This window comes from Gallus gallus, chromosome 2, assembly GCF_016699485.2.
Source record: "Gallus gallus isolate bGalGal1 chromosome 2, bGalGal1.mat.broiler.GRCg7b, whole genome shotgun sequence".
NCBI classification, from domain to species: Eukaryota; Metazoa; Chordata; class Aves; order Galliformes; family Phasianidae; genus Gallus; species Gallus gallus.
Window position 1 is genome coordinate 98,204,115 of NC_052533.1, and position 26,587 is coordinate 98,230,701.

A 26,587-nucleotide genomic window follows, 5' to 3' on the forward strand; every position below is an offset into this window, starting at 1 on the left:
GTGTGGTGTATGGGACCACAACATGGGAGCCAACACTTTGGACAGTGGGATGTTCAGTAATTGGCATCGATTGAAAACAATCTGCATGAAGCTGTTCATAGGAAGTTGTCTCTCCTTGTTCAGGAAACACAGGCTAAGCCTGACAAATAACCAGATTCAGACTTCCTCATAAGGTATATTGTCAAAATAATTTTAATTAACCAAAAAATGTGTAATCCTTTTGTTTGTCGTGCTGTGAACTGCCTTACTCCAGCCAACCCCAACGCTTAAATTTGCATTTCCCTTACTCTGTGTTTGGTTCTGTGGTACCAGTAGGGTTGTCCTGCATTAAAACAGGAGCTTCTCCTTCCTCCAGTACCCAGAAAATTAAAAAGGGGGGAGGGGGGAGGGGAGGAGAGCTACAGGGCAGGAGCTACCTGTGAATTTGTGCTTAATCCAGTATTACTGTGCTCGTGTTACTATCACTTTATTCTTGACTGCAGCCTGCGGTGACGTGCAGCTGGAAGGAGTCTGTTGTCCACAGCCTCTAGCTCAGCATCGCAATGAAGGTGTCCTGGGTGTTCACATAAGCGCAAGGAGCAGCAGTTCACCTGGTATTTAAAAATCAGTTCAGAGCAAGTACTTTAATGTCTTTTGCAGGTAGCCATCCCTCTTGCATAAGCCCCATTTCTTTCCAAAGTAATTTCACAGACATCAGATCCCAAGCATTCCTGAATAATTGATGGCCTAGGCTGTAACAAATCTTTTTCATGAATATCTATAACCTTCCGCCAATAAATAATTAACTGCTCATTAACAATACCAGGGATACAAAAATGTTAAAACAAAAGCTTTTCATTTTTTTTTTTAGTTTTTAATTAATTCTCCCTACACGTTTCCTATCGCGGGAATGATGAACTTTGATGACAGTACCAAGTGTTACAACATTAAAAAATTCCAACCAGTAACATGACCAATAAAATTTATTAAACATTATATTTACAACTATTTACATATCCTTCCATAGATTAATATTAAAATAGACAATATACAATTTAAGAATTTTCATTCAAAGGCATTTTGTTGGAAAAAATAGGCTCTATTACGAGACCACCATATAAGAGGAAAAAAAAGTTGTTGCTTTTTTTTTTCTTTGTTTGCTCTGTTTTTGTTTTACACAAAAATATTTTCAGCATAGTAAGTCATAGGTATGGCATTACAACAGCAGACTAACATGAAATATGGTTTTGTAAATGCTACACTTGTTCAGGTTTCAGTTATTGAAGTCAAGGAGCTCGGGGTTCTGTGAAGCATGCAATACAGAACGGTTCAGTTTCAACTCTTTTACAGTCATGGTGATGAAACAAGCAGCTAAATCAAACACATGCCATAGTAAAAGAACTGCCAACCAGGAACACACTACACTTAATAAAAACGACAACTTTGGTCCAATAAAACATTAGACAAAAACAGTTTTACAGTTAAAATATCTATTTTGTACAGGTTTGAACATTAATTACAAGACTATTTACATTTGCACACTATGTATAAAATAAATTATTTAAAAATGAAGACAATATTACATCTTTTTCAAAAAAGAAAAAGCTGTACAGTAATTTACAAAATACAGTAAGATTAATAGACTATTTTCCTCCAAGTCTGATTTTTCTTCTACAGACTTTTCATCTTATTTCTTTTTCCCCCCTGCGGGCGTCCAGCTGTTACCCAAGTTCCATAATGCAAAGCTTCCAAGCAGATTTTAGGTATCATTTTGTTTTGGTGGCCGTTTTTGGTACTAACAGCTGCCAGCGCTGTTAACTTACCACGTTTCATCATCCTTGTCAGCAATAAGCCCTGAAGCCATAGGCAATTTTGAAATACGGGTAATGCTATTTTCTGGGAAACTGACTTCAAAATAAGAATCCATCTCTGTGTTGTGAACTAGAATCCATGCCACGTTTTTCTGAATAATTATTGAGAAAGGCAGTATTCTACATTAAGCGTTCATTAATAAAGTGTTCTGTCTGAAAAGAAAAATACCTTTGTGAATCACTGCACCTCAGTCTCTAGCTGTCCAAAGTCAAGAGCCAGTAGGTACTGGTTGTCATATTGGTGTCAATTCAAAGTCGTCGTTAACATCAACAAGAGGAACGTAGAATTCCTGAATTTCATAAATGCTGATGGATTTGTATGTAGCAGGATCAAGTTCTTGCAGTTTGAGCTGCCACTCCAGTCTTTGTACCGCATTTAAAGCTGCTGCTTCATGCTGCTGCCTCATCAAAAGGCACGTCTGTTTTGGAATGCAGAAAGAAGTTATTTCAATATCTGAGAAAGTACTGCAACACGAGCTTCCAAACAGAAAAGACATCTATGAGCCTCTTTGGCGGTAGCAACTGCCCCAACTCTCTCTTTAAATAATCAGATTATTCCACTACAAAGGTTGTTTTTTGGTTTTATTCTTAATATTAGCAGGCCTTCCTTCATGTTGCCTTTATAACATGGAATCATAGAATCATTTGAGTTGGAAGGGACCTTTAAAAGTCATCTAGTCCAACCCCCCTGCAACAAACAGGGATATCTACAGTAACATGATACTGCAAACAGACGGGTTTATTCATATATTTATTCACATTTACTCCTGTCATCTTTGCAGTGGCATCAGAGGCACTATTTCCCCTAAAGACAGGGAAAGACAAAGAAGAATACCTTTAATTTGTCAAACTTATCATCGACATCCTGTAACCATGACATAAACTGTCGTGCGTTGAATCGATCCCTCACTGATGTTTTGCTGTCATCGGCCTGCAAAAAGAACCACCAGCAACAAACCAAACAAAAAAACACCTGTAAGTTATTTGATAATTCGTATCAGACATGCTTTAAAACAGGAAAACATACTTTGTGGCACCTCTATAAGCAGTGCTTCAGATGGAAAACTAAACTCCAAGTCAACGTATGAAGGTACATGTGAACATATGTCTTGATCTCCCTTCCCTCAGCTAGCTGCTCTCTAGAAATGGTTATTCCCAGATTCCCTCAGGCTAAAGCTATTTGCTGTCCTCTATTTTTAAAATTGGAGTAGGAGGCTTCAAGATTTATGCCTTAAAATCTTAATCAGCACAAGGCAGATCTTCCACAACATTCCCTCTTTTTGTTCTTTATAAAATTCAGTAACGAATCAAACGAATGTCCCCTCAGGGAAAAGCAAAACATTCATCAAGGAAACCTTAAGCAATCGGAGCTAACTGGCCACACAAGCACTCAAAAGCAACTTAAATAAAAATTACCACCAAAATCCGCAAAAGGGATTTTAAAAAGCAAGAAGACATATCTTATGTGTCCTGCCCAATTAAATCCATCAACAGTTTTTTTTAAAGCTACTTAATGAGCCTGGAATATCACATTCGTCCACTGTGAGAAACTAGATTCTGTATAGACTCTGCATGGCCAGATGATGTGCATGTAATACTTCAATCATCATTAAGCAGCATAGGTCCCTTTGCATTTTTAGAAAAGAAAGCCACCTCTTTTGCACACTGCAGGAATGCATTAACTGCAGCAATGACAAAGAATAGGGAAAAGAACTGCAAACGCTGAGGTCTCTAGAAAACAGCTGGCTGAGATTCCAGATATTTCCCAAAGGAAGTCTGAATAGAAGGAGCCCTTAGCAACACAGGTTTGGTGATCCTGAACTGCAGGTGTTTTGCTGGGCTGTAACCAGCCTGCTTCCCAGAAGTGGGGGCCTTTTTCTCCCCCATCTCTGCTCTGCTGCATATGAGCACAGGGAATGGTTCTTAAGGTCTGCATGACGTTAGCAGCTATAAAGGCAAGCCTTGAAACACCAAGAAATCCCTCAGAAACGGTTCTGAGAGTGTCATTTTCCTACAAAATAAACCAGATCTTTGCTTACAAATCTTTGCCAGCTATTTGCTCAAGTAAAAGAAAACTGAAATCAGAAATGTTTTTTCATCACAGAACACAATTAAGAGGTAGCGAGAGATAAGTAGAGACATTTTACTACTACTACTGTAGCGTATAAACGTGGCCAAAACAGCTGCAACAGTTGGTGAAAGAAAAATAACCTCTCCTCCCATAAGGATCCCTTTTGTTTTGCAGAACACAAATACAAAATCAACTTTTTCAAAATCAATTGCTACAAAAATGCAGATCCATGCAGAGCTCAGATGCACCCTGAAGTTCTAAAGAGCCTCCAAAAAGGGACAAAATACGCCCAAGGACACACTAAACTTCAGAACCAATAATGCTATTCTGCTTGTTAACAGAGAAAAATCTCTTTTCAGCCTTCACAAAACTGGTATTTTCTATTGAGTTGCTTTGTTCTGCATGGTTGTTTAAAGGTAGAAGAAAAGTAATGGCACAGGTAGAGGAAACGCTGGAAGCTGTAATTAACATGTAAAGAGTTACAGCACTAAAGCAGAACTCCACATACGTCTGACACGTAGGTGTTTCTTTGTAAAACGCTCAGCATTCAATGCATCAAAACGTTTATTACATCTGTAATAGCAAACTTCTTCCTTGTGTTACATGCTCCTCAGTTACCAAAGCAGGTTCTGAGTGCAGTTTCTACTCCTCTTAGTTAGTAAACCTGTTCACAAAATACCGATGCCATGAAATCATCTTCTCTTAGAGACATGGCTACAGTAAACTTCAGAGTGACAGCCCATAAATGATGCAGATTAAAAGTGTATTAAATTTGATTTCATGAAAAGCAACAGAGTCCCGGTTTTATCTTTCACATCATTTGCGGAGATGAAAGAAAACCAGTCAGGGTACAAAAGATAAAACCAGGGTAAGTACCTGTGTCCTCTTGTTATTGCACTCCTAACACGGTGTGCAACATTGAGCAAAATGAGGCCTAAGCAAAATAACAATCTACGATATACAAAATCTTAATCCCAAGCAAATCAATGACAGTTTCGGTATGGGAATGGAATTCTCTCCAAACATTCATTTTAAGTCAGACTAGAAAGGTATGTTGGTCTGAAATTCTGAAATGCATCTCTTTACCTGAGCATCCAGGGGCACGTTGTAAACCTCGGCATCCAGCAGAACAGTGCAGGCACTGAATGGTAGTGTTTGATTAGCTAGAGTTCTTGCTGCTCGGTAATGAACACGGAGGACTTCTTGCTCATTAGAAACAATAAGCTTTTCCTAATTACAAAAAGATAATTTATCAAATATATCAACGTATAAGCATTTAAACTCACTGAGAACTTCTTGTAGATAATAGGCACCTACAGCAAGCTGGAGAGGGGTTATTTATCAGGGACTGTGGCAATAGGACAAGAAGTAGTGGCTTTAAACTAAAGAAGGGTAGATTTAGGTTAGATATTTGGAATAAACTTGTCACTATTAGGGTGGCAAGGCACTGAAACACGTCGCCCAGAGAAGGTGGAGATGCCCCATCCCCAGAGGCATTCAAGGCCAGGCTGGACAGGGCTTTAAGCAACCTGATCTAGCACGAGGTGTTCCCTCCCACGGCAGGGCGATTGGAACTAGATCATCTTTAAGGTCCCTTCCAACTCAAACCATTCTATGATTTTAACTGTCTTCTACCGATACAGTATTTATTATACAGCTTAAATTCTTTTAATTCAGATGCTTTGGTTCTGAAGTTGCTAACACTTCACTCAGCCTTCAGAACTGGAGTCTGCAGCTTTCTTCCCACACTCTGCTGCCCCTAGGAAAAAATCTGAGCCACGTCTTAGAAAAATTAAGCAGAAAAAACTGCTGTCTTACTGACATGAGTATTCAATTAACAGTTGTTCAAGCTATCACCTAATACTGAATTTATTGTTACCTTTTCCTTTTTTTTTTTTTTTGTATTTACAAGCTTTTCCAACTCAGAAATTTAGTTAAAAGGCAGTTTAGTTCTAAAACACTGTTCAATTGAGTAAAGAATAGCCTATTCAATGAAAAATAAAAACCTGAGCTTGAGAAATAATAGAAAAAAATACTCCAGTCTTACCCTTTCAATACTGTGCTGTAAACGTAGTTTCATCCTTACAACCTCCTGTTGTTTAAATAGTTCCTTAAGTGGGTCTGACAGCGAGGGAGGAGGTGTAATCTATGGAAAAAGTTTTATAAATAGTATAATGAATATGTATTTAATGTATGCTTAACTTTGCCTCACTGATTTGAGCATTTATGTAAAAAAACAAAAAAGAAAGAAAAAGGGGGGATGTTCCTAGGGAAAAATAGAAGTTTTGTACATTACATTAATTATACGACTTTAAACCATCTGCAATGAAAAGTTTTAACGTTTCTTTACCATAAAGTTAATAAACTCTCCTGCTTGCAATGGCATTTCAGACTGTTAATGCTGTTAACCAGTCACTGCCAACATACCCCAGCTATTCTTTGAAAGGTCTGTGCATTAGAAGATACAACTTTCAATTTTCTGGAGCACAGCTGTTCATTTTGAAAATAAGGCAAAAGCTGCCTAATGAACCAGATTCAAACTGCTACACAACACACACTTCACCTCTCTCCTAATGGAAATCATTTGGCTCCCAAAATACCAAGCAAGGTTTAACATCATTCGCCCCTTCGTGCACGCCCCACGCTGCCTGCAATAACCCGCCTCAGCTGTAATCAATTTCAGCACGTTTAAGTTCAGTGTGAGGTATTTTGCAGTCTAGATTTGCCAAGAAACATTGTATTCATGACACACTACCACACTGTTGTCCCATTTTGTCAGTAAAGTAAGACAAGATGGTCATAATTACACCAAGCTTTTATGTAGCTAGTATTACCAAAAGTGAACTGATCTTTCAGAAAACTCAGTGCTTTAGCTAACAGAGAAACACACAGCTTAAGCAACACAAACAGCCTGCCTATAAAGTTATCCAGAAATAGAAATTTCACAGTTGACAAGCATCTGTATCACCTGAACAATATAAAATTTCATTATCAACTGTTTTTCCTTTGAATTCAAACACCATGTAATTTTGCAAGAGAAAGAATTAACACCACTGGAAATAACTGGAAAGAATGTAATTATATAGGCAGCTAACTTGTATGGACTTCTATTACTGTACATAAGAGACCTCTGCACCTGTGAGGCTGCTATTATACAATAGCTTTTATTGAAAGTGAAAGTGAAAGCATTTCTCAGATCCCAGAACTCTTTCATTACGTTACTGACCAGCAACAGATATATTTTCTAACCAATAATCGAGAAGAAAATTAAAGTTTCACTCAGTCTAGCAATTAGCAGCTTTTCAAGTAGCCTGTATCACTAAAATCCACGGCACAAAAAGTTGTTTCAAGCAGCAGGTGGCAGCCTAAAACTGTAAATCAAAATGCATTGAAGTTAAGCTCTTGCTGACTGAGATTTCTTTTGAAGAGCTCCAAACGTCGATTAACCGTGCCTTGATTCTGTTTCAAAACTAAAATGTTGTTTCTTGCTTTCAGGAATTAAGCATACATTCTAGAGATTCAGCCATGCTAGAAGAAACCACCCCGCATCGAGGGCTTCTAAACTGCACTAATTGTGGCCTTCCAGCAAAGGCTGAACCCCAAACACCCCAGAGCTGCTCTCTGCAAACACTATTAGCAGTATGAAAAGCAACAGAAACTTCTTCTGACCTCACAGGTTACTACAGCCTCTGTATAAAGTTATAAACACCTGACTCCACTAAGTCCTATTGCTGTCTTCAAACACATTGAACTAGGTACAGGACTGAATTTGTTTACTGTAATTTTCCCAAACAGTATGTTTTCCTCTGTTCTTGGAAAGACTGGAAGAGCGTCAGCTCCCCAGCTCTGCAAACTGAATCCCAACAGTCCGACACCACCTACTGGAAATCCCAGACTGGGAACGGACGCTGGATTTGGACAAAAGAAAGAACCTTCATAGCCTGAAGGGAAACCGAAGTAAAAAGTTTTGAGGGAAACTGAGGACAGCCATAAGCGTCTTTGAGTCAAAGAGACTGTTAAGAATGAGCCAACAAAGAATGTGTAGGGAAAAGATGAACCTGTATGTTGGAAACACAAGAACAAAGCACCAAACTGGATACCACAAGGAAAAAGTGGCCTCAGTTTCCTGTACAAACAGAGTGAATTATCAGACAAGTTTCTTAAGGGGTCCAAGGCTCCATACCAGACAAGAGTGGACAAGTGACCTCTGCCTTCTCATGTGTTCTCTAATCCTGAGCAAATTACCCAGAAAAATTCAATGGTGTTCAGCCCTTCAACTCTCTGCTCCATTGCATGAGAAGACAGCCTCCTCAACAGTTTTGTTTGGTAATAGCTAGGGATCAAGACAAATCTGCAACACCTCCAGCACGTGAAAATAAATTATAAGTTCCCTGCATGTTTTGCATCCTCTGGATCAATAAGAATACTGACCCTTCATGCTGTAAACCTGTAATGCTCATTTATGATTGTTACAAGAGCACTAACTCAGATTCACACATATACAACATTTCCAAGGTTATTTTCACGTGTCCCTCTTGCTATCCAAATCAACTGGCCCACTGTGATGATTAATGTTTCATCTGTTTAGGAAGTATCTGATAACATCACTGACACAAGTTTTATCATGCAAGTTTTTCCAGCAATACAAGAGAGACTGGACAGAATTCCATTTGCTGGAAACACGTCTGTTAGACAGCCCGGGGAAGCTGCAACTCTTGGCATCTCTCCTCAGGAGGCAGTACAGACAAAGCTGACTGAACCCTACTGAATGCACTGACGTAGCAATCCAAAGGCACCATAGCTAAGTATGATTTAAATTTATCCTTAGGACATTCAGATGTTTCCTTCCATTTGAATTGACCTCATGTCACTGTCTTATATTTGCACTGGCAGAGGGAAGCCACAATTCATATGTAACTATCACTACTGCAACCTCAAGTGATACGGGTCATAAATTACAGTATATAAACAAAGTAGTGAAAAATCAGACTTGAAAGCACCATCTCCTGGTTCCCACCTACAGGATGTTTGAAGTTCATCAGATAAATAATAGCTTATCATTAAAATCTCAATGCAGAGAACAGTACATTAAGTGAAGTACTCTGAGTCTCTGAGCTAAATACATTTTCTTCTTGTAGACATTCACACAGTGATGCAGTAATAACTTAAGAACAAATATCTACCTTCCTACCCACGAGTGAAGCAAAAATTGGATTAACAGAGAATCATTAAAGAGCCGCTTAAGGAAAAACATAAAAACAACCCCAATAGAAAGGTTGTTTTATTGTTGCGCGTTACATTATGCATTGAGACATTTGCACTCAAATGACTCAAGACTGCGAGGGTGGCTGATATGCCAGAAGGTGTGTTGCTGCTGTCCAGAGGGAGAGGCTGGAGAAACGGACTGGCAGGAATTTCATGAAATTCAGCAAGGAGAAGTGCAGAGTCCTACATCTGCAGAGGAGCAATCTCAGGCACCAGTATGTGCTGGGGGACTGCCCAGCTGAAAAGCAGCCTGGGGAACTGAGGGTCCCCGTGAACACCAAATTGAACATGAGCCAGCAAAGTCCCCTTGCTGTGAAGAAGGCTAACGGTGTCCTGGGCTGCATCAGGGCAAGTACTGCCAGCAGTACTGGTAGGGCCACATTTGGAGTGTTGGGTCCAGTTCTGGGTTCCCCAGTTCAAGAGAGACATGGACATACTAGAGACAGTCTTACAAAGGGCCACAATGATGACAAAGGGACTGAAGCATCTCCGCTATGAGGAGAGGCTGAGAGAGATGGAGCTACTCAGCTCAGAGAAGAAACAGTTAAGGGGAATCGCAGCAATCCCTAAAGGGAGGGTACAGAGAGGACAGAACTAAACTCTTACCAGTGCTGCCTAGTGCCAGAACAAGAGGCCACGGGCACAAACTGGAGCACAGGAGGCTCCCTCTGAACACCAGGAGCACTGCTGTGCTGTGCAGGTGACGGAGCACTGGCACAGGCTGCCCAGAGGCTGTGGGGTCTCCTTGGGGATCTTCATAAACCACCTGGATGTGGGCCTGGGCACCCTGCTCTGGGTGGCCCTGCTGCAGCACAGCTAGGACTGGGGGACCCAGAGGGCCCTGCCTGCCTCAGCCATGTTGGGATTCTATGATTAATATTCCATTGGGCATAAGTTACCTAAGAAATTGCACTACACAATCATCTAAATTTATTCTCAAGAACTAGACAATCCCTACTACACACAGAGATACAGGAAGGAGGTATGAGGCAGTAAGGCAGTACTTAGATACCCAGTTCTTCCTTCTAATGCCATCTGTGATGGGGAAATGAGCTTACTGCCAGGGTAAAAGAGCCACTGAAAAACATAAAGTACACTTCTTCATTTCCCTGTAATCTCAAATTAAGCATTGAGGTTTGATGCCAGATCAGTAAGTTGTAGCTTGGAAACTGCATGTAGTTGGCCAACAGCTGCTATTAAAAAAAAAACAAATACATGTCTGCTTCTGGTGATAAAGATGCACTACAAAAGCTGAAACAGCTACTGGGAAAGATTTCTAGACCAAGGAAGGCTTGGTACATCGTAGCAAACTTCAGGACACAACCTAGGTCACATGCAGATCAAACAAAATAGTAACCTTACGCACACCTTTCCTCCCATAGTTCTCTCACAGCTAACTTGCTAATTTCAAAGAAATCCATCAGTTCCCACCAGAGAGAACTCAACGTTAAAGGATATACATACTCCCCTCATGCAGACATGGGGGTGTATATAGTGGAAAAAAAAAAATGAGAGGAAATTGCTTCCACAGTAACAATGACTACCTTTGGAATGAGCAAGCACAAATTTTAAAATATACTTTTATACATTAGACTTGTGTTCATTGTGTAATCAAACAGAATCTTCAACTCAACTGAAAAAAGCTATACTGCATCTCAGGTAGGAGGAAGATATCTTCAGTGAATCAGAGTAGCTAGTCCATTCAGAAGTACAGAGATCAAAGACAGGGCGCTTAGAGAGTGATTTCACATGCATGAAAAGTTCAGTTTGCAGGCATTTCTGCTACCAAGGGACTATGATATTCTCCCTACTCCTCCTAAACTCGGACTCTTCCTTAATTTGACACATCCTAAGTAATGTACATACAGTCAAGTACTATTGAATTCTGACATTATCAAGCTACTGTGTGTCAGCCAAACAACTGCTTTAGGTAATCAAGTACATGATCTCACACTGTTTCAGCTCTTAAGTGTATCAACTGAAACCATTCAAACAGGTTCAAGAGGTTCAAGCTCTTTTTACCTCAGTACCAGACAAGGTTAACTCTGGGTGCCCAACCAGTTAGAGTACATCAGATAAAAACCAGAAAACCACCTTCTATTCCCAGGAACAACAATACTTCAAGGTGGCTAGAAAAAAAAAAAACAACAAAACCCAATGCACAATGTATTGGGTCTCTCCTTCCACCTAGAACAACAAGCACAGCTGTGCTGAAGACCAAACGAAGGAAGCACAACTCAAGTGCTATCCAGATTGCACTGACTTCAAAACAGAGATCCAGCAGTAACCAAATTACTGTTACATACTTTGAGGTGTACTGACACAGTGAAGAGTGACATTAACTGCACTTCAGATAATTCTGTGCTACATTGCACAGAGGACTCCCAAATTACAGGCCTCTTTCACAGCTGTCATTAGGAATATGCCCAGCAGATCTACAGAGAGCTTAGAACTAAACAAGTGTCCCCGAACTACAGATGGTCTTCAACAGAAAGGACTTCACATTAAGTAAAATTCAGAACACTTCAAATTGATGGACGACAACAGCTGGGACACAGCATATTATATTCGCTGCTCTGGTGAATATTAAGGAGAGACTGCGACAGCTAACAGGCACTCCTCCTGCTTAAAACATTAGTAATACACTTAATGTCTTAAAGCACTGCACTTCCACCACTCTCCAATTAAAACAGCTTTGAATAATTAGTTTTAACCACACTACTGCTGGTAGAAATTTGGAGAAGCTCTAAACAGCTACTTCAGTTTTTTCTGGTAGGCATTATAGCAGCAAATACTTTGAAATATTTGCGTGTCTTTTACAGATTTTTACATGATGGTTTGTCTTGTAATAACTTTGACACCACTGCTTCTATGTCCATCAACTGATGCTTTTAAATATGACATTACTAGTAAACGTTAATCTGACATATTTCAGCATATTTAAGAAGACATATTTAAGATTTTCAGCTCTGGTATTCAGAAGCAAATTAGGAAGAATATGAAAGTCACAAAAACAAACAAAAAACCTGTGTCTTTCCTTGAACTGCATATTTAAAGAACATGTTACTTACAGTTGGAATGCATATCTTGCTCAAGGGATTGCCATCCAGTAGATAAGATCCATTGAAGGTCACATATTCATCATAATATTGAGGTGCCTGAGGAATAACACTGCACAGTAATTTACGCTTCTCTTCTATTTTTTTTCGTATGTGCAAGTATTCAAAATATGGATTTGCTCTCTCAGAACAGTATGGCTGTATCTCTTCAAGTTTCAAAGAATCAACGACAGCTGCCAGTGACTGCTGGGTTTTCTCTTTAGCTTGCAGTAAAGAAGGGTTCACTTGCACAGGCTGAGGTACGCGAGACACCTTTCTCTTACGTGGATGATGAACCTGACCATCATCATCTTCAGTTAATCTAATCCTTCCTTTCATAGATGCTAACAATTCGGACTCCTTTTCCAACGTCTGCATGCAGACAACAGGATTCTGTTTGCCCTGGTTCGCCAGCACATTTGCTCTATTTCTTGTGATTCTTTGAGGTACTTCTTGCTGTTCCATCTTCTGATCCTCAGCAATTTCTTCCAGTTTAACTATTTGACTGTATTTATGCACCTCTTCTTGTATAATCTCTTGTGAATTATTTTCTGAATTAGATAAAGAGTACTGCGGTGCTTCATCTGTCAACACATCCTCTCCGTCGGCAGTGCAGGGCTTTTTATTAGATGAATTGTTCATAATTCCCTGCGACATTGCTGAACGTAGATCACAGAGATCAGTGTCAGCTTTACTGTTAACAACATGCACTGAAATCAAATTTTCTTGCTGGTCTTTTTCATTTCTGAAGTTTGAAGTATCCACTGTGTTACCATCCACTTCAATCTGAGTATTCTTGCAAACAAGTTTATTGAACACATATGAATTTACATTTAATTGTGAAGTGCCATCAGATTCAGGAATATCTCTTTCTAACACCACCACAGGTAAATCATTTACCCTTTCACAGATCTCTGAAATATCCTTCGCAGAGCCCTCAGAATATATAGCATGGGGTGCATCAGCCTTCTTAATGTTGGAAGGGATGAAAACATTTTCCGTCTCTCTGGTGCTACTAGCATCTGTATTGAAGGCAGAACTTACAGTTTGAACTAGATTTTGTTGTACAGGTAATGAATCTTGATTGCTAATGCCTGGTGAAGAAATGTGTTTAGATCCCTCTGGAAGTGGCTGGATAGGTAAGGAACAAGGTGACTGTGAAGGCAAAAATGATGCAGATTCTTGAGAACTGGAATTTCCCTTGATCTCAGCAGGCTGAGGCAAATATTCAGCTACTTTTTGCTCTTTTATTGTCCTGGTTTCAGAATTATGCATTGCTACAAAATTATTAGTATCTTGCTCTGATACATCATAACCTGAGCTGCTACACTCATTGTTTATTGAATTCAGTCTGTCAAAAGGCACATCCCAAGGTTTGGTTTGCTGAGTCACACCACTTTGACTACATGGTTCTAAATGAATATTGCATTCTTCTGAGGGACTCATCTGAGCGGTATTTTTAATGGTATTTGTACCCATTGTTACCTGCTTGTTGCTAACAGCTCTAGTTGGAGATGACCGCAAACCAGAAAAACTGCTTTGGATATCTCTTTCAACCATGCTACACGGTAGTTCTGGTTTAGGGGAAGTGCTGGGATAAGTCTGGACTGACATCTGAGCATTCTGGTTATTTTCCTCTGATATTCGAGGCGGTTTGCTGTGTTCAGAAACAGAAGCAGGCATGCTGCATCTTCGAACCTCTACAACAGGTCTACACTCATTTAAAACGAGTTTGAAGTCTTCAAAAGATGCTGATCTGATGTATGCTGGTGGAAGCCTGTTTGCAAAAGATGGCTTCATCCGATCAGACAATTCGGCAACACCATCGGTCTCTCTTTCAAGAAGGGCAGGCGATTTGGCAGTTGGCAAAAATGGTGATTGTGAAAAAGACATTTGGGAATCAGCGCCTTCTAGCACAAAATCGGAGTCACATTCCATTGCAGGCCTTGGAGTAGTTACTGTGGTATGGCAGGAATCCTCAGAACTTGCAACAGAAATGATGGACACGGATTTGGAGCTCAGTCCCATCTTTTCACCTTCTGATTTGGGGGATTTATTCGCATTATCCAAAACCAATAAAGACTTTATAACGTTTACATTTCTTGTATCTACCGACTGGGATCTACTACTCGTAGCTTCTTTCTGCTGTTTCTCCTTCATGCAAAAATCTGGCAACTCTGAGCTTTTTGAACGAGTAAGTTCTTTGTTTTTTACTTCAGGTAACGACTGTCTCTGTTTCTCTTTTATCTTGCTAAGTTCTAAACAAGTGCGATTTCGTAAACGTTCCTTCTCTTTCTGTTTTATTTTTTCTTTATGTTTTCTATGCCACTGCTCAATTTCCAGATCTTTAAGGCTAAGCATTCTTTCAAAACTAGTTTGCATTAAATCATCATTGACTAACCTTTTCTCTTTAGGTCGAGCATCCTTTGGTGCAGGAGAAGTTTTAGGCTTAAGTTTCTCATGTTCGAGTTTTAGTTTAAGTAAACTACTTTGATGCTGTTTATGCTTGTCTCTCTCTTTGTACCTGTCTATATCTTTATCTTTTTTATCTTTCTCTCTACCGTCTGGAGTTTTCAAGAAATCATCTTTTTGCTTTTCTTTCAAAGACGTCAGTTTGTCATGCATTGATTTATTACTGTCCGCAATGTTGCACCTTCTTTCTTCTTGCACGTGTTTTGAGTTCACTACTGTTGAAGTCTCTTTGTCTTTGGATTTGTCTCTTCTTTCAGGTTCCTTTTCCTTGTCTTTAGTTCTATTTTTTTCTGACTTAGTATATTCAGATTCTTTTTCAGACTGTTTGACTTTTCTTTCAATACAGTGTTTTTCTTTGCTGTCAGCCAAATGTCTGTCTTTATCAACCTTTTCTTTGTCATGCTTCTTTTCCATCTTTTCTTTATTTTTTTCTTTCTCATCAAGTTTCTTAAGAGCACCTGTGCTTTTTATTTTATCGTTCTCCTTATGGCATCTTTCAGCTTGCTGGAAATTGGTCTTTTCCTTTACTTTCTCCATATTTTCATTTACTTCTGCTTTCTCTGTCTTACATTCATGTTTTATTTTTTTCTCTTTTTCTCCATTTTTTCTTTCTGCCTTTTCAACATCTTTTTCTTTGGCTGAGGTTCGTTTCTCCTTATTTTCCTTTAAATTCTTTTCATGCTTTTCAGTATCTGCTTCTTTTTCTATTAAGTGCATGCTGATTACCTCATCTTTAACACTTAAGCAGAACATTTCCATTTCTTTATCTGCGAGTATAGTCTCTTTTTCTTCTTTCGAATCTTTCATTTTTTCATCCTTAAGGAACTTCTCATTTTCCTTTTTGTTCTTCTCTCTCTCCTCTCTAGCATTTCTTTCCTTGTGGAACTGTCTCTCCTTAGCTAACCTGTCTTCTTTTGCCACAGCTTTTTCCAACTTCGATTTTCTGTCTGAAGGAAGAGTTTCATGTTCTGTATTTAACAGTGTATCTTCACTGTCATCACTTTTGAAAAAATTTTCTTTCCAAAACTCTCTGTCAAACTCAATACTTCTTTGAGACTCTTTAATATTATGTTTATGTTTTTCCTTTTCCCCATCCTGTTCCTTCTTGTCCTTATCTTTTTCTCTTTCTTTGTGTTTTAATTTATGCTTTTTAAGTGCTTTACCTTCCTTGTCAATCTTTCTCAGAGTATACTCTGAATTCTCAAACGTTGAGCTATTATCTTCATCTTTAATTTTAGGGCTAGATTTTTCACCAAATTCTAACTGAAAATCTTTCTGATGATGCTTGCTTTTTTCTTTATGTTTACAAGATTTGCCACTGGAGCTCTCTACTAGATACTCAGAATCCACACTGTGATCGCACCGAACTAATTCAGGCTGTAATGTTATTTCAGAGCCTCCTGGTGATAAGCAAGTTTTGGTGTTTTCTTGCTTTAACGCTGTTGCTTGCTTTTCACTTAATCCACAGGGATGCTTAGGAGATTTGCCAGCAGCAATATGAAATAGTTGTAAAGAAGAATCGTCTTTTTGGCTGAAAGACTTCTTAAATGTTTCTTCATCTCTAGTTTTATCTAAGGAATCTAACCCAGAAGCAGCTATATTTGTTACTCTAGCATTTTCTTTTTCTTGCTTTAGTTCTTGATTCTCTTTATTTTTACTTTGATTTTTTACTTTCTTTTTAACTTTGCCTTTTTGCTTGTGTTCATTTGTAACAACACATTCTTTCTTCGCTCTTACATCAGAACTTGACGTCTCTGAAACAGAACAAGGAGAGACTATCTTCTTGTCCTGGACTATTTCTTCATCTGAGCTTTCGGAACTTGAATACAAAACTCTAGATGGCTTCTGTTTCTTGTTTTTGAGTGATTTTGAATAGGAAACTTTGTCTTGTTTTGCAAATAAGCTGTTCTTTTCAACTTCCGTTTCATCCTCTTTCCTTACATCTTTTCTAAGAATATGTCTGTCATCAATCATTTTCTTCATTTCATCTTCATCGTCATCTTTAAACTCATATTCATCAAGTGCAGGTGGATGTGGTGCCTTACTGTGAACAATTTGTTTGCTGCCGTTGGCTACAGAGTCTTTTTCCACTTCTGAGTCAACATTTCCCTCTACACTGGAAGGATTTACAGATGGAGCTTCTTCAGAATCTACATGGAGAAAACCAGAAATCAGTTGAATGTCAATGGAATGTTCTCTCTCATTAAGATCAGGACAAAACTGGCAAACTTACAGAAAATACCAAATAACAGAATATAATTAGAAATGTAGGCTATTCAAAAAAGTGAGCAACATTGCTTTAGTCCCTACCACGTAACAGATTGCCCTGGCAGAAACTAAATCAAACAAATACAAAGATTTCATAATGTACAGTTCCTACCAATATCCTCAAATATCTTTAAATACACATTCTTAAATCCATTAGCGCTTTTCATATGCAGCCAGAGTCTCAGTTTTTATAAAACAGGATTATGAATTTTTCAAAATAATTGCAAAACAATTAAGATTGAAGACACAAAATGATAGATACAAAATTTTAGGCAACAGAAGTCATATCAGGTGTTTAGTTCACGAGTTCCTGTACATTTTATAAGAACACTACCCTTACTTTAATCTTTACTTGTATCCATAAAATGTTTACCACATAAACAAAAGGGCCATTAAACAAGACAGTTACCCCGCTAAACGACTGAAAGAAGAAAAATCCTCAAAGCACATTATACACATTCTCTCTAGAATTAAGCTTTTTATGAAAAATCAAAAGAGAAACCAATGATCTCAAAATTTACAGGTATCACTCAGGTACATAAGCATATGGATTACCATTTATATCCCAATCTAGTAAAAGAAATGCTCTTCAAGCTTAGTAAACCTCATCTATAATGTGTAGTACCTGCATAACCTCTTTCTCAAGGGCGTCTTTCTGCGGATGACTCATTCCTCTAGGAATTCATCAACTCTTACGCTTTCCAACAACTAAATCATGTTCTCCTCCACATGAACTGTTTAGTCAAAGTACCTTGTTTCAACAGTAGGTGAGCTTTAATTCTTAAAAGACAAAGAGCTGCTATGTAAAGAAATTCCCTTATGAATTTTTAAGCACCTGATGTAGACAGTCTGAAGTCTGCAAGGGTTTAATTCACTGCAACTGGTCTCTAGTATGTAAGTACACAGCATGAAGCAAGTATGCTGTACTGAGTGTCCTGATTTGGAAGTTCAAAACTGCAAGCTGAACTTGCAATTCAAGCCGAACTTGAATTCAGTTGAATTGTTCAACTGAACAATGGAAATCTCTCAACTGTTTGTGAAGTCGGATTTTACACAACATACACAGTGTTATCACCATGTGGTCGTGACTAAATAAGTACTAAAAAATCTTTCAGAAATATTTCTGGATGTACGGTTCTCTCCAAATAAGGTTTTTCCAACACAAGTCTTTCCAGCTGAATCTATCATTCTGTTGTTTGTTTTCTTAAAGGAGGAGAATCACAACATCAATAAAACAGAACTCAGAAGATCCTATTATCTTCTGTATTATCTATAGCAATCAGAATATGTTACTTGATTGTGCTATCAGTTTTTTTATTCCCCTCTGTTTTTATTCATCTCTGTTATGTACATGGCATCATCTACTCAACTCTAATCACTCCTTGCAGCTTGACTGTGCCTTCCCTTCACCCTTCTCCTGTAAGGTGACTGCTGCTTCTCCTTTCCTTGTCCTTATTTACTTAGTTCTAAACAGTATTTTCCCATTCCAAACACATCAGACAGCTTACTCATTCCTCTTGAATGACAAAAGGTAAAGCAGTGGGAGTACAGGAGATAGATCACCTCTACTCTTAATCCTGACTTCTTAGGAAACTGCAGAGAAAGTTCTGTTCCTCCTGGAAGTTATATCCTAATAGATTTTGGAAACTAAGAAACACCCTGAACAGACAACCATTGAAGAAACAACTGCTAAGTAGCAGCAAGTTTCTATAATGCATATGTAAAGATATTCTCGAGATCAATTTTGGGCAAGCCTTAGTAAATCCTGTGACAAAATGCCGTGACTATCCCTTAAAACAGGGACTATGCTTTGCTTTTCAGGCTATTTTCCAGTGCAAACAAGTCGCCACTACATGGGTCAACATGACTTTGTGCTTCAAGTATAGGAAAATATTCAATAAAAAGCCTTTTTAATTTTAATATTATTATTTTTTTTTAAGTTTGCCAGGGAAAACTAAAATGACTTTGACAATCATGTGGCATGAGTACCTCCTTACATAACTTCACTTGCAAAAAATCTGAATTCCTGAAGACCTTGTGATGAAGAAAAGTTTGTGTATAGCACTCAAGCAAGTTACTCATGGTCAAGAGTCTTTTGTTTCCAAGGAGACAACAGTTCTTTCTGTACCCCAAGAGAGGATACCTTTCCCTGATTTGGCAGAAAACAAATAGGGGTCAAGAATCTCTGCCTCCACTTAAACAAGATATTATCTGGTCACCTTTACAAGTCAATAATTCCTCCATGGGAAAGAATTTGTTTACTGAGAAAGCACTACAAAGTAACAGCCATGTGAAATCCTTGCTCCCAGTTCTTCTACTGAGGATACAAAGTGACTTCAGGGATATTTTTCCCAAGAAAACATCTTGAAAACATACTTGTACTCCAAATAAAATAAATTAATAAGTAAAATTAATACAATAAATAAAACTAATAATATAAATACAGTATTATCTAATATTTTTCTCCAACAAAATCATACTGAGACAGAGTTGATTTGGGGGGTGGAAAGGGATTAATGGAGAGGAAAAAAAAAGCAAATACATTTTGGATAATTCAATTCAATAGAAAGATTTGAAAATTAGTTCTAAAAGTAGAAAACAATCTTAAAAATTGCACTTGCTAACTGCAGCAAGTCTTCCTAGCTAACACTATGCAAAAGATTAAAACCATCAAATTTCAGATTAATTGATGCACTTAAAGAGGTATGCAGTGAAATGGCTACTGTTACCTGAGCAACTGTCCTCGTCATCAGAGATAGGTACCTCCCTTTTCAACAGCATTTCCAGCTCTTCAGTTTCAGCTACATCAACAGGCCTCTCTCCATGCTTATTGGCCTGAAATGGATTTCCACCATGTCGAAGCAACAACTTCACAATCTGAAACATTAAATAAAGGAACCTTTAAGTTTTCCAAAAGTATTAATTTACCAGCATAAAAACCCTCCATTGGACATGAAAGGTGAATAATGTGAAACTGAATTCCAAACTTCCATCTATAAAGTTGGTAACACAAATGAAGACTTCAACAACTAAAATGCAAAGACCAAATATCCGTAATCTGCTCGTTAGAAGTGCTAATAATGGAGAAGATTAAAGAAAGTTGTCCATAATTATATGGATACAGAAACATCAGAAAGAAACACAACATGACCCTTTTTGTTCTCACTGTTCTGGCATCACTTCACATAATTCACTTGGTTTCTCACCTACCAAGCTCTCTACTCATCTGAACTTAACTCACCTCCTTGCTACGAGATTTATATCTCTTAATCTAAGGAACAGGACAAGTTTTTCAAGTAGCAATATTACAAGTTTCCACTGCATTTCAGAAAAGTTCTGTAAGAATTCAGGTGTCATTGGAGGACAATCCCTTGTCCCCAGCTGAATATCTTACAGTGAAATTATCAGTATCTGCCATTAAGGGAAGAATTATTAAAGTTGCAACGATACTAAGGCTGCTGCATCTTCATCACATATCCAGTATCAGTTACATTTTCTTGTTCTGTTTTGTTGGTTTTTTTGTCTCCATGCTCAGAATGTGGAAATTCACATGCTAAGAATGCAAAAATTTAGCAGACAGTAATATGGTTACAAGATACATCAGGCTTTCTTTTTTTTTTTTGACACAATGTCACTGAGACAATCAGAGATTCCAAGATCAGACCATTCTGTACTATAATTTCACGCAAGCTCTACCTTAAGGCCCAATTTTGTTTCGATATCCATAAGATACCATTACTAAAGGATAAATAAAACTTTCATACATCTTATTATATTTCTCTTCTCTAATTTCCAGAAAATCTTTCCAAACTGGATAGCTTGTTTGAAAGATATATTTTATTTATACATAGTTTATACTTTTAATTTTATAAAGCAAAGCACACATAGTAATTGAATGAAGGAGACATGAAAAGAGAGGAGTCATTCTTGCATCTAGTTTACAGAAAACAAATTCAGAAGCATGCAGAATGCCTAAGATGCTCCATTTATCTTCTCTAAGTCACCATGTGCGAGTATTGAAAAAAATAGTAAGGATACACACACCACTGTTCTGTTTCTAAGTCCGCTGACAGACATACAAAAATAACCATAGCATTTACGTTATATATATTTAAAGGTATAACACTATTAAGATATAATATTACTACCTTATTATATAATTATCAAATAAATGATTAACACATAAAATATATGAATACTATATAAGCTACATTAATACCTATACAGAAAGGATATGCATAGTAAAACTATGCATATACTTAAAAACATAATAAATACATAGTATTATTATAATGCATAAAATATAGAATTGTTTATAATTCACATATATTATAGAGATTAAAATAATATTATACAAAATATCATATATTATTATCAGATATATAGAGGGATAGACGGTTATGAATAAAAGCATGTCTTACATTCCTGTATGAATTGAAATAAAAAATATTTCTTTAAACCCTCAGTATATGGTTTGGAGACATTCTAGTATTGAAAATTCTACATGATATAAATCTCTTAAAAATCATTAAAATATCCATTTATTTAAAAAGTGAAATTTAAAGCATTTAAGAAAGCAGATACTGGTAGAAAATATCTCACAATAGAGTTATGATGAAAGCAGGACGGAAAAGAAAACCAAAAAAGCTTTAGGATGTCCCCAAAACAGCAGAAACAGCATTACAAAACCCCACAAGACCAGTCAGGATAGTCAGGATTTGTTCTCATGATAGAGCATTTCAAACCACTTATTTGCTTCCCTTGCTCTCACAGCACACTCACATTTCTATGCCCACTACTAGCAGAATCATGAAGCGGCGTATCATCATCCAAACCCTGCGTGTTCACGTCAGCTCCTGCTGCAATCAGGACTTTAGCAACATCATAGTAACCAACATTACAAGCTTCATGCAGTGGTGTCCAACCTATAATAAAGAATGGTAATCGTAAGTTTGAAATTTAAGAGTTAGTTTGGCTTTGCTTTCTCCTGTACTATAGAGCTCTATGTCCTTGAAACACTTCAAAATGTACTCACAGAGTAGTTCAGGAAAGGGTAACACCATCCACCTAGTGAGCACATGCTTTACCAACCTTAGCCCTCACAGTGAACTATAGATTTTTATTTCCACATCGATAATCTTAAATTTAGTTGCTTCCCATTTTCTGTAGTAGAGCCTCAACCAAAGATGACAAATCTGTATTTTCTACACTCCATACCTCAATCTTCTCTCCTCCACTTGATTTCTCCCATTTAATAGATACCCTGAACTTCCAGGCTGTTCTTCAATAACTCTCCAAAGTCCAGTTCTGGAAGGGGATTCAACTTCCACTATATAACATAGCCAGTGCAAGTCTGGAAGAGTTTATTCACTTCAACTCTGCATTTTGTAAGTAATGGCCTTGTACCTCTGTTCAGAAACCTATGATTTATCTAGTCCTTCATTAAGGAAATTTCTTATCTTCATCTTTTACTCAGCTTCTGTCCTTGTACTTATTTAAAAAACAAACAGCAACAAAATAAAAATCAAACTAACAACCAACCAACCAACAACAAAAATCAACCACCACCAACAAAAAATAAGGCTTCTAACTGACTCTGTAGTAAAACACATTTTCCTGATCTTCAGAAACTTTTTTTTTCCATCATCACTTGGCTCATTCACTTCTAGCACTGCCTGGCTACAACCCTTTTCTTTCCATTTTCTTGCCATTTGCCTTTTTTCCACTCATCCACAGCAAAAACACTATTCTGCTCCCAATCTTTTGATCTGTCTTTTTCCTCCTAACAATGACATACTTAATTCTCTCCACAGTTCATACTTCTCAGTGTTTTACTGCTTTGCCTTTCTATCCTACCAAAGTAACTAGCCAGCCAACACCAGACCTGGCTTTCTCTCAACATCTGTTTCCTTTACTCCTGTTCTCACACAGCAATATTGTTCTGGCAAATACTCCATGAGCAGGGTACTTCCTCCATTACTAATTCATTTTCTCCTCCTTTAGTTCCGCCAACTTCTTAGATAAAAAACTCTTAATTCTCTAAACTTTACTGCATCCTAAATTCTTACTTTTCTCCACTCATGACTCACTCCTCAAATCTTTTCCTTCTTCTTGACTTCTTCCTTTACACAGGAATTTGAAGCTCAGCCACCTCTTCTCACTTTGGATTACCAATGGAGATGATCTCACTTGATCTATTCTATTATCTATTCACATCTATTCCAGTGCTCTAAATGAAACTCTAATGACTTGCTCCCAACTGATTTCCAGAACAAGCACTCCCACCTTTTCAACTACTTCTAAAATTAGTTATATGTCTGTACTGGGTCTGCCTGGAACGAAGTCAAGAAGTTAATTTATAGTAGCCCATATAGTGCTGTGCTTTGCATTTGTGGGTAAACAGTGTTGGCAACACACCAGTGGTTTGACCACTACTGACCAGTGCTTGCAGTATTAAGGCTTTCTCTCTCTTTGTCCTTCTCCCCCACATAAACAAACAGGGAGTAGGCAAGAAGCTGGGAGGGGACACAGCCAGGACAGCTGACCCAATTGGACCAAGGAGATATTTGGTATTTATGAAGTAATGGTCAGCAATAAAAACCTCAACAAAAGCACTAAGAAATTGGGGATATTTGTGGTTATAGCAGTTATCATCCAAAGCAGCTATTGTATATGATGAGATCCAGATTCTCAGGAAGTTGGAGGACATCACAAAGTAGTGAAGGAATTCCCTTTTCCTTTGCTTGCACATGCAGCTTCTGCTTTTCCTATTAAACTTTTTTCCTATTAATCTTCTTCTTGATCCAAGATGTTTTTTTCTCATCTTTCCCCACTGTTCTGCCAAAAAGGGGCAGTGAGAGATTGTCTGGGTGGGCATCAGGCAGCTGGTCAAGGTTGACCCATCACATCTCATTTTGAACTGTTGCTATTCCCCTTGTGATTCGATGGGTCTGCCTTCTTCTGAATATCCTCATCTCCCCTCTCAGCTTCTCCAAAGACCCCACTTCTGCTTCTGCTTCCTTTCTCTTCTTCCTCTATAAAGCAGCCCTGGACAGCCTCATCTTCAAATACAAATTCAGTTACCCCAAGAAATCACTGATCCGTTTCTTACCTACAATAAAAACTTCAGTCCATCTCAATAATATCTCCTCTCGATGTTAGCTAATCATACCGTATCATTCTTAACTTCACTGAAACCTGCAACTTCACCTCATCTCATCATTCCCATAGAGAATATAACTCTCCCTAGAACCATTCAGACTTACAATCTGAGCATCTGTAGCAGGCTGCTCCATAGATTTAGTAAAAATTCTCATTCAGACTTTCATTGTATTTTTGCCTCCACTATGCAATGACTATAAAAACTCTCGACTGGTTATTCTGCTAGCTCTGCCAGCTAACAATACCAGCAAGTACTTTCAGTATTTTCTTTATTCCCTTGGGATGCCAAGAACTTTGTGACATTTTCTTCAAGCTTTATCCTTCATATTGGGAGTACAGTCTTTTTGGAAAACAAACAAACCAAAACACAAACAAACAAACAAAACCCCAATGACACTGCTCTTTTTCTTATTTTCCTGCCTTCCTATGATCCACTTACTCCTACTGTGAATATAAAAAAACCCAATGCTGAATGGCTAGTGATGAGAAGCAGACAATTAGGGGTAGTTCATGATGCTGCTTACATAATGTGCACTTACCATTTCTGTTTCTATTTTTTCAGGAGTTGTCCTTGCATTTAAGAGAACAGCATCTACTAAATCCCACCTTTTACAGATGTCTCCTGGATCCCAGCCCTATAATAACCCTCATATCTCACCCAATCCTACATCCCCTGATTTACCCTTCCCTTCACTGTTTCACCCCTCCTAATTTCTTCAACCTCTTCAAAGCTATAAATTCTTCTTACATCCTTTCATAGTGGCCAACGTAAAACAGCAAGTACTTATCTCAGTATGTAAATGCATTTCATTTGGTATCTGACCAATCAACAACTGGCAATTACTGAACTCTAACTACAGATTGTATCTTCTGTGGATACATTACTTTGGGGTTCTCACACTCACTCTGCCACTTTTTTTGTAGGTTTTCTTTTTTTTGTAGGTTTTTTTTGTGGTTTTTTTTTTTTTTTTTTTTTTAAGTAAGAACATGTAGAAGTGTGATTACCAGGAGACTATTGAAAGAAAAATAGGCAAAAGCTTGCCATCAGGTTCTAAAAAATCATTTTGGAGGTCTTACAGACAAAGAGACAGGCAGTACTGACATTTCTTTATCAAAAGGTTACTAAAAGAACACTAAAAAAGATATCAAATAAAGGGCACTAGAAAAATACGATACAGGTTACAACTTATTTTAACATTTATTAATCAGTGATGAAATCAGATACTTAACATACCAAAACTAGTATTGAGCCTAGATGACAACTGCAATCTACCCCACGTTGGTTCTGCTTTGATGCATATTAGCTGTTCCAGTAAGACAATGTACATTACAACGCTACCACCTTCACTACTGTTAGCCTTTGCTTGTCTTCACACATTCTATAATCCCATTATCATTTACAGTATAATTCTTCAAAATTTAGCAAGCATGCACACATTTTTATATGGAAAGGTCCCATCCACAATTGAAATTTCCACATATTAACACACCACATTCGTAAGATACCATGTACTAGCATCCAAGTATCACCACTACTATAAAAAAAAATTGAAACTTTTTTCATTTGCATGCAGCATGTCAACTTAAACCTCTGTTAAGAGCTTCAGCATTAATTTTGAATTTGTACAGTTAGGAAAACATAGGTCAACTTACCTGCAAAATCTTTTACATTCACATTTGCACCTAAACTGATAAGCTCCTTAACTTGTTTAACATCCCCTCTAATTGCTGCCATATGTAAAGGAGTTTCCCCTCGTTCATTCCTCTTGTTAACTTTGTCTTTTTGTCTGGAAGAGGAGCTTGGAGTTTTCTTTTGTGCTGGTGTTGTTTGCAGAGGATGATTCAAGTTGGAATCTAAGAAATACGTTTTTAAACGGTCATTTATACTTAGCAGTATTTTTGCTTCATTTTAATGCTTGTATTTGTAGATGATAACTATTAGTGAATAATTAGGGACGTGACTGACACTTCACATTCATCAACACAATGGCTATCTGCAATGTGAAAAAGGATGCCTTGCAAAGTTTTACTATTTTAAATATAGGTTTCAAGAACAGATGAATCCTATTCGAACTACAAAAGTTCACATACTCTGGCATAAATTTTTTTTCTTAAACAACACAAAGCATCACCAGTATTTTACATGTGAATGGACTTTCCCAGCATGAGAGAATAAAGAATATGCTTTTGTCTCCTACAGTATTCCAGAGGAGCCTTATAAAGATACCTCCTCTTGCCATGAAACTGTCTTGCTCTCCTCTCTATATAAACAGTTTTAAATACAGCTACCTGGCTCTTCCTTTCTTAAAAAAAAACGCAGCCTCTCACTTTTAAATGCAGATTGTGTAAAAAAAAAAAAAAAAAGCCTGTAGAACATCATGCATAAAGATTTTTTTTTAATA

General features: G+C 37.8%; 1 protein-coding gene across 3 annotated transcripts in view; it reads right to left on the reverse strand.

Moving 5' to 3' along the window:
- Positions 1-169: 169 nt before the first annotated feature.
- ANKRD12 (ankyrin repeat domain 12) overlaps positions 170-26,587 on the reverse strand; it is a 62,835-nt gene continuing 36,417 nt past the window's right edge. For 2 of the 3 annotated variants that reach the window (XM_015282496.4, XM_040687773.2), the window contains exons 5-12: positions 25,839-26,039; positions 21,807-21,949; positions 19,754-19,901; positions 12,258-16,906; positions 5,969-6,067; positions 5,008-5,151; positions 2,686-2,781; positions 945-2,269 (exon numbers count right to left, since the gene is read on the reverse strand). In XM_015282496.4, the coding sequence (XP_015137982.3) occupies positions 2,084-2,269; positions 2,686-2,781; positions 5,008-5,151; positions 5,969-6,067; positions 12,258-16,906; positions 19,754-19,901; positions 21,807-21,949; positions 25,839-26,039 (5,666 nt within the window). In that variant the 3' untranslated portion in view covers positions 945-2,083. Of the gene's footprint in view, positions 591-944; positions 2,270-2,685; positions 2,782-5,007; positions 5,152-5,968; positions 6,068-12,257; positions 16,907-19,753; positions 19,902-21,806; positions 21,950-25,838; positions 26,040-26,587 lie in introns of those variants that run through there. The other variant, XR_005855194.2, reaches the window with a different exon arrangement.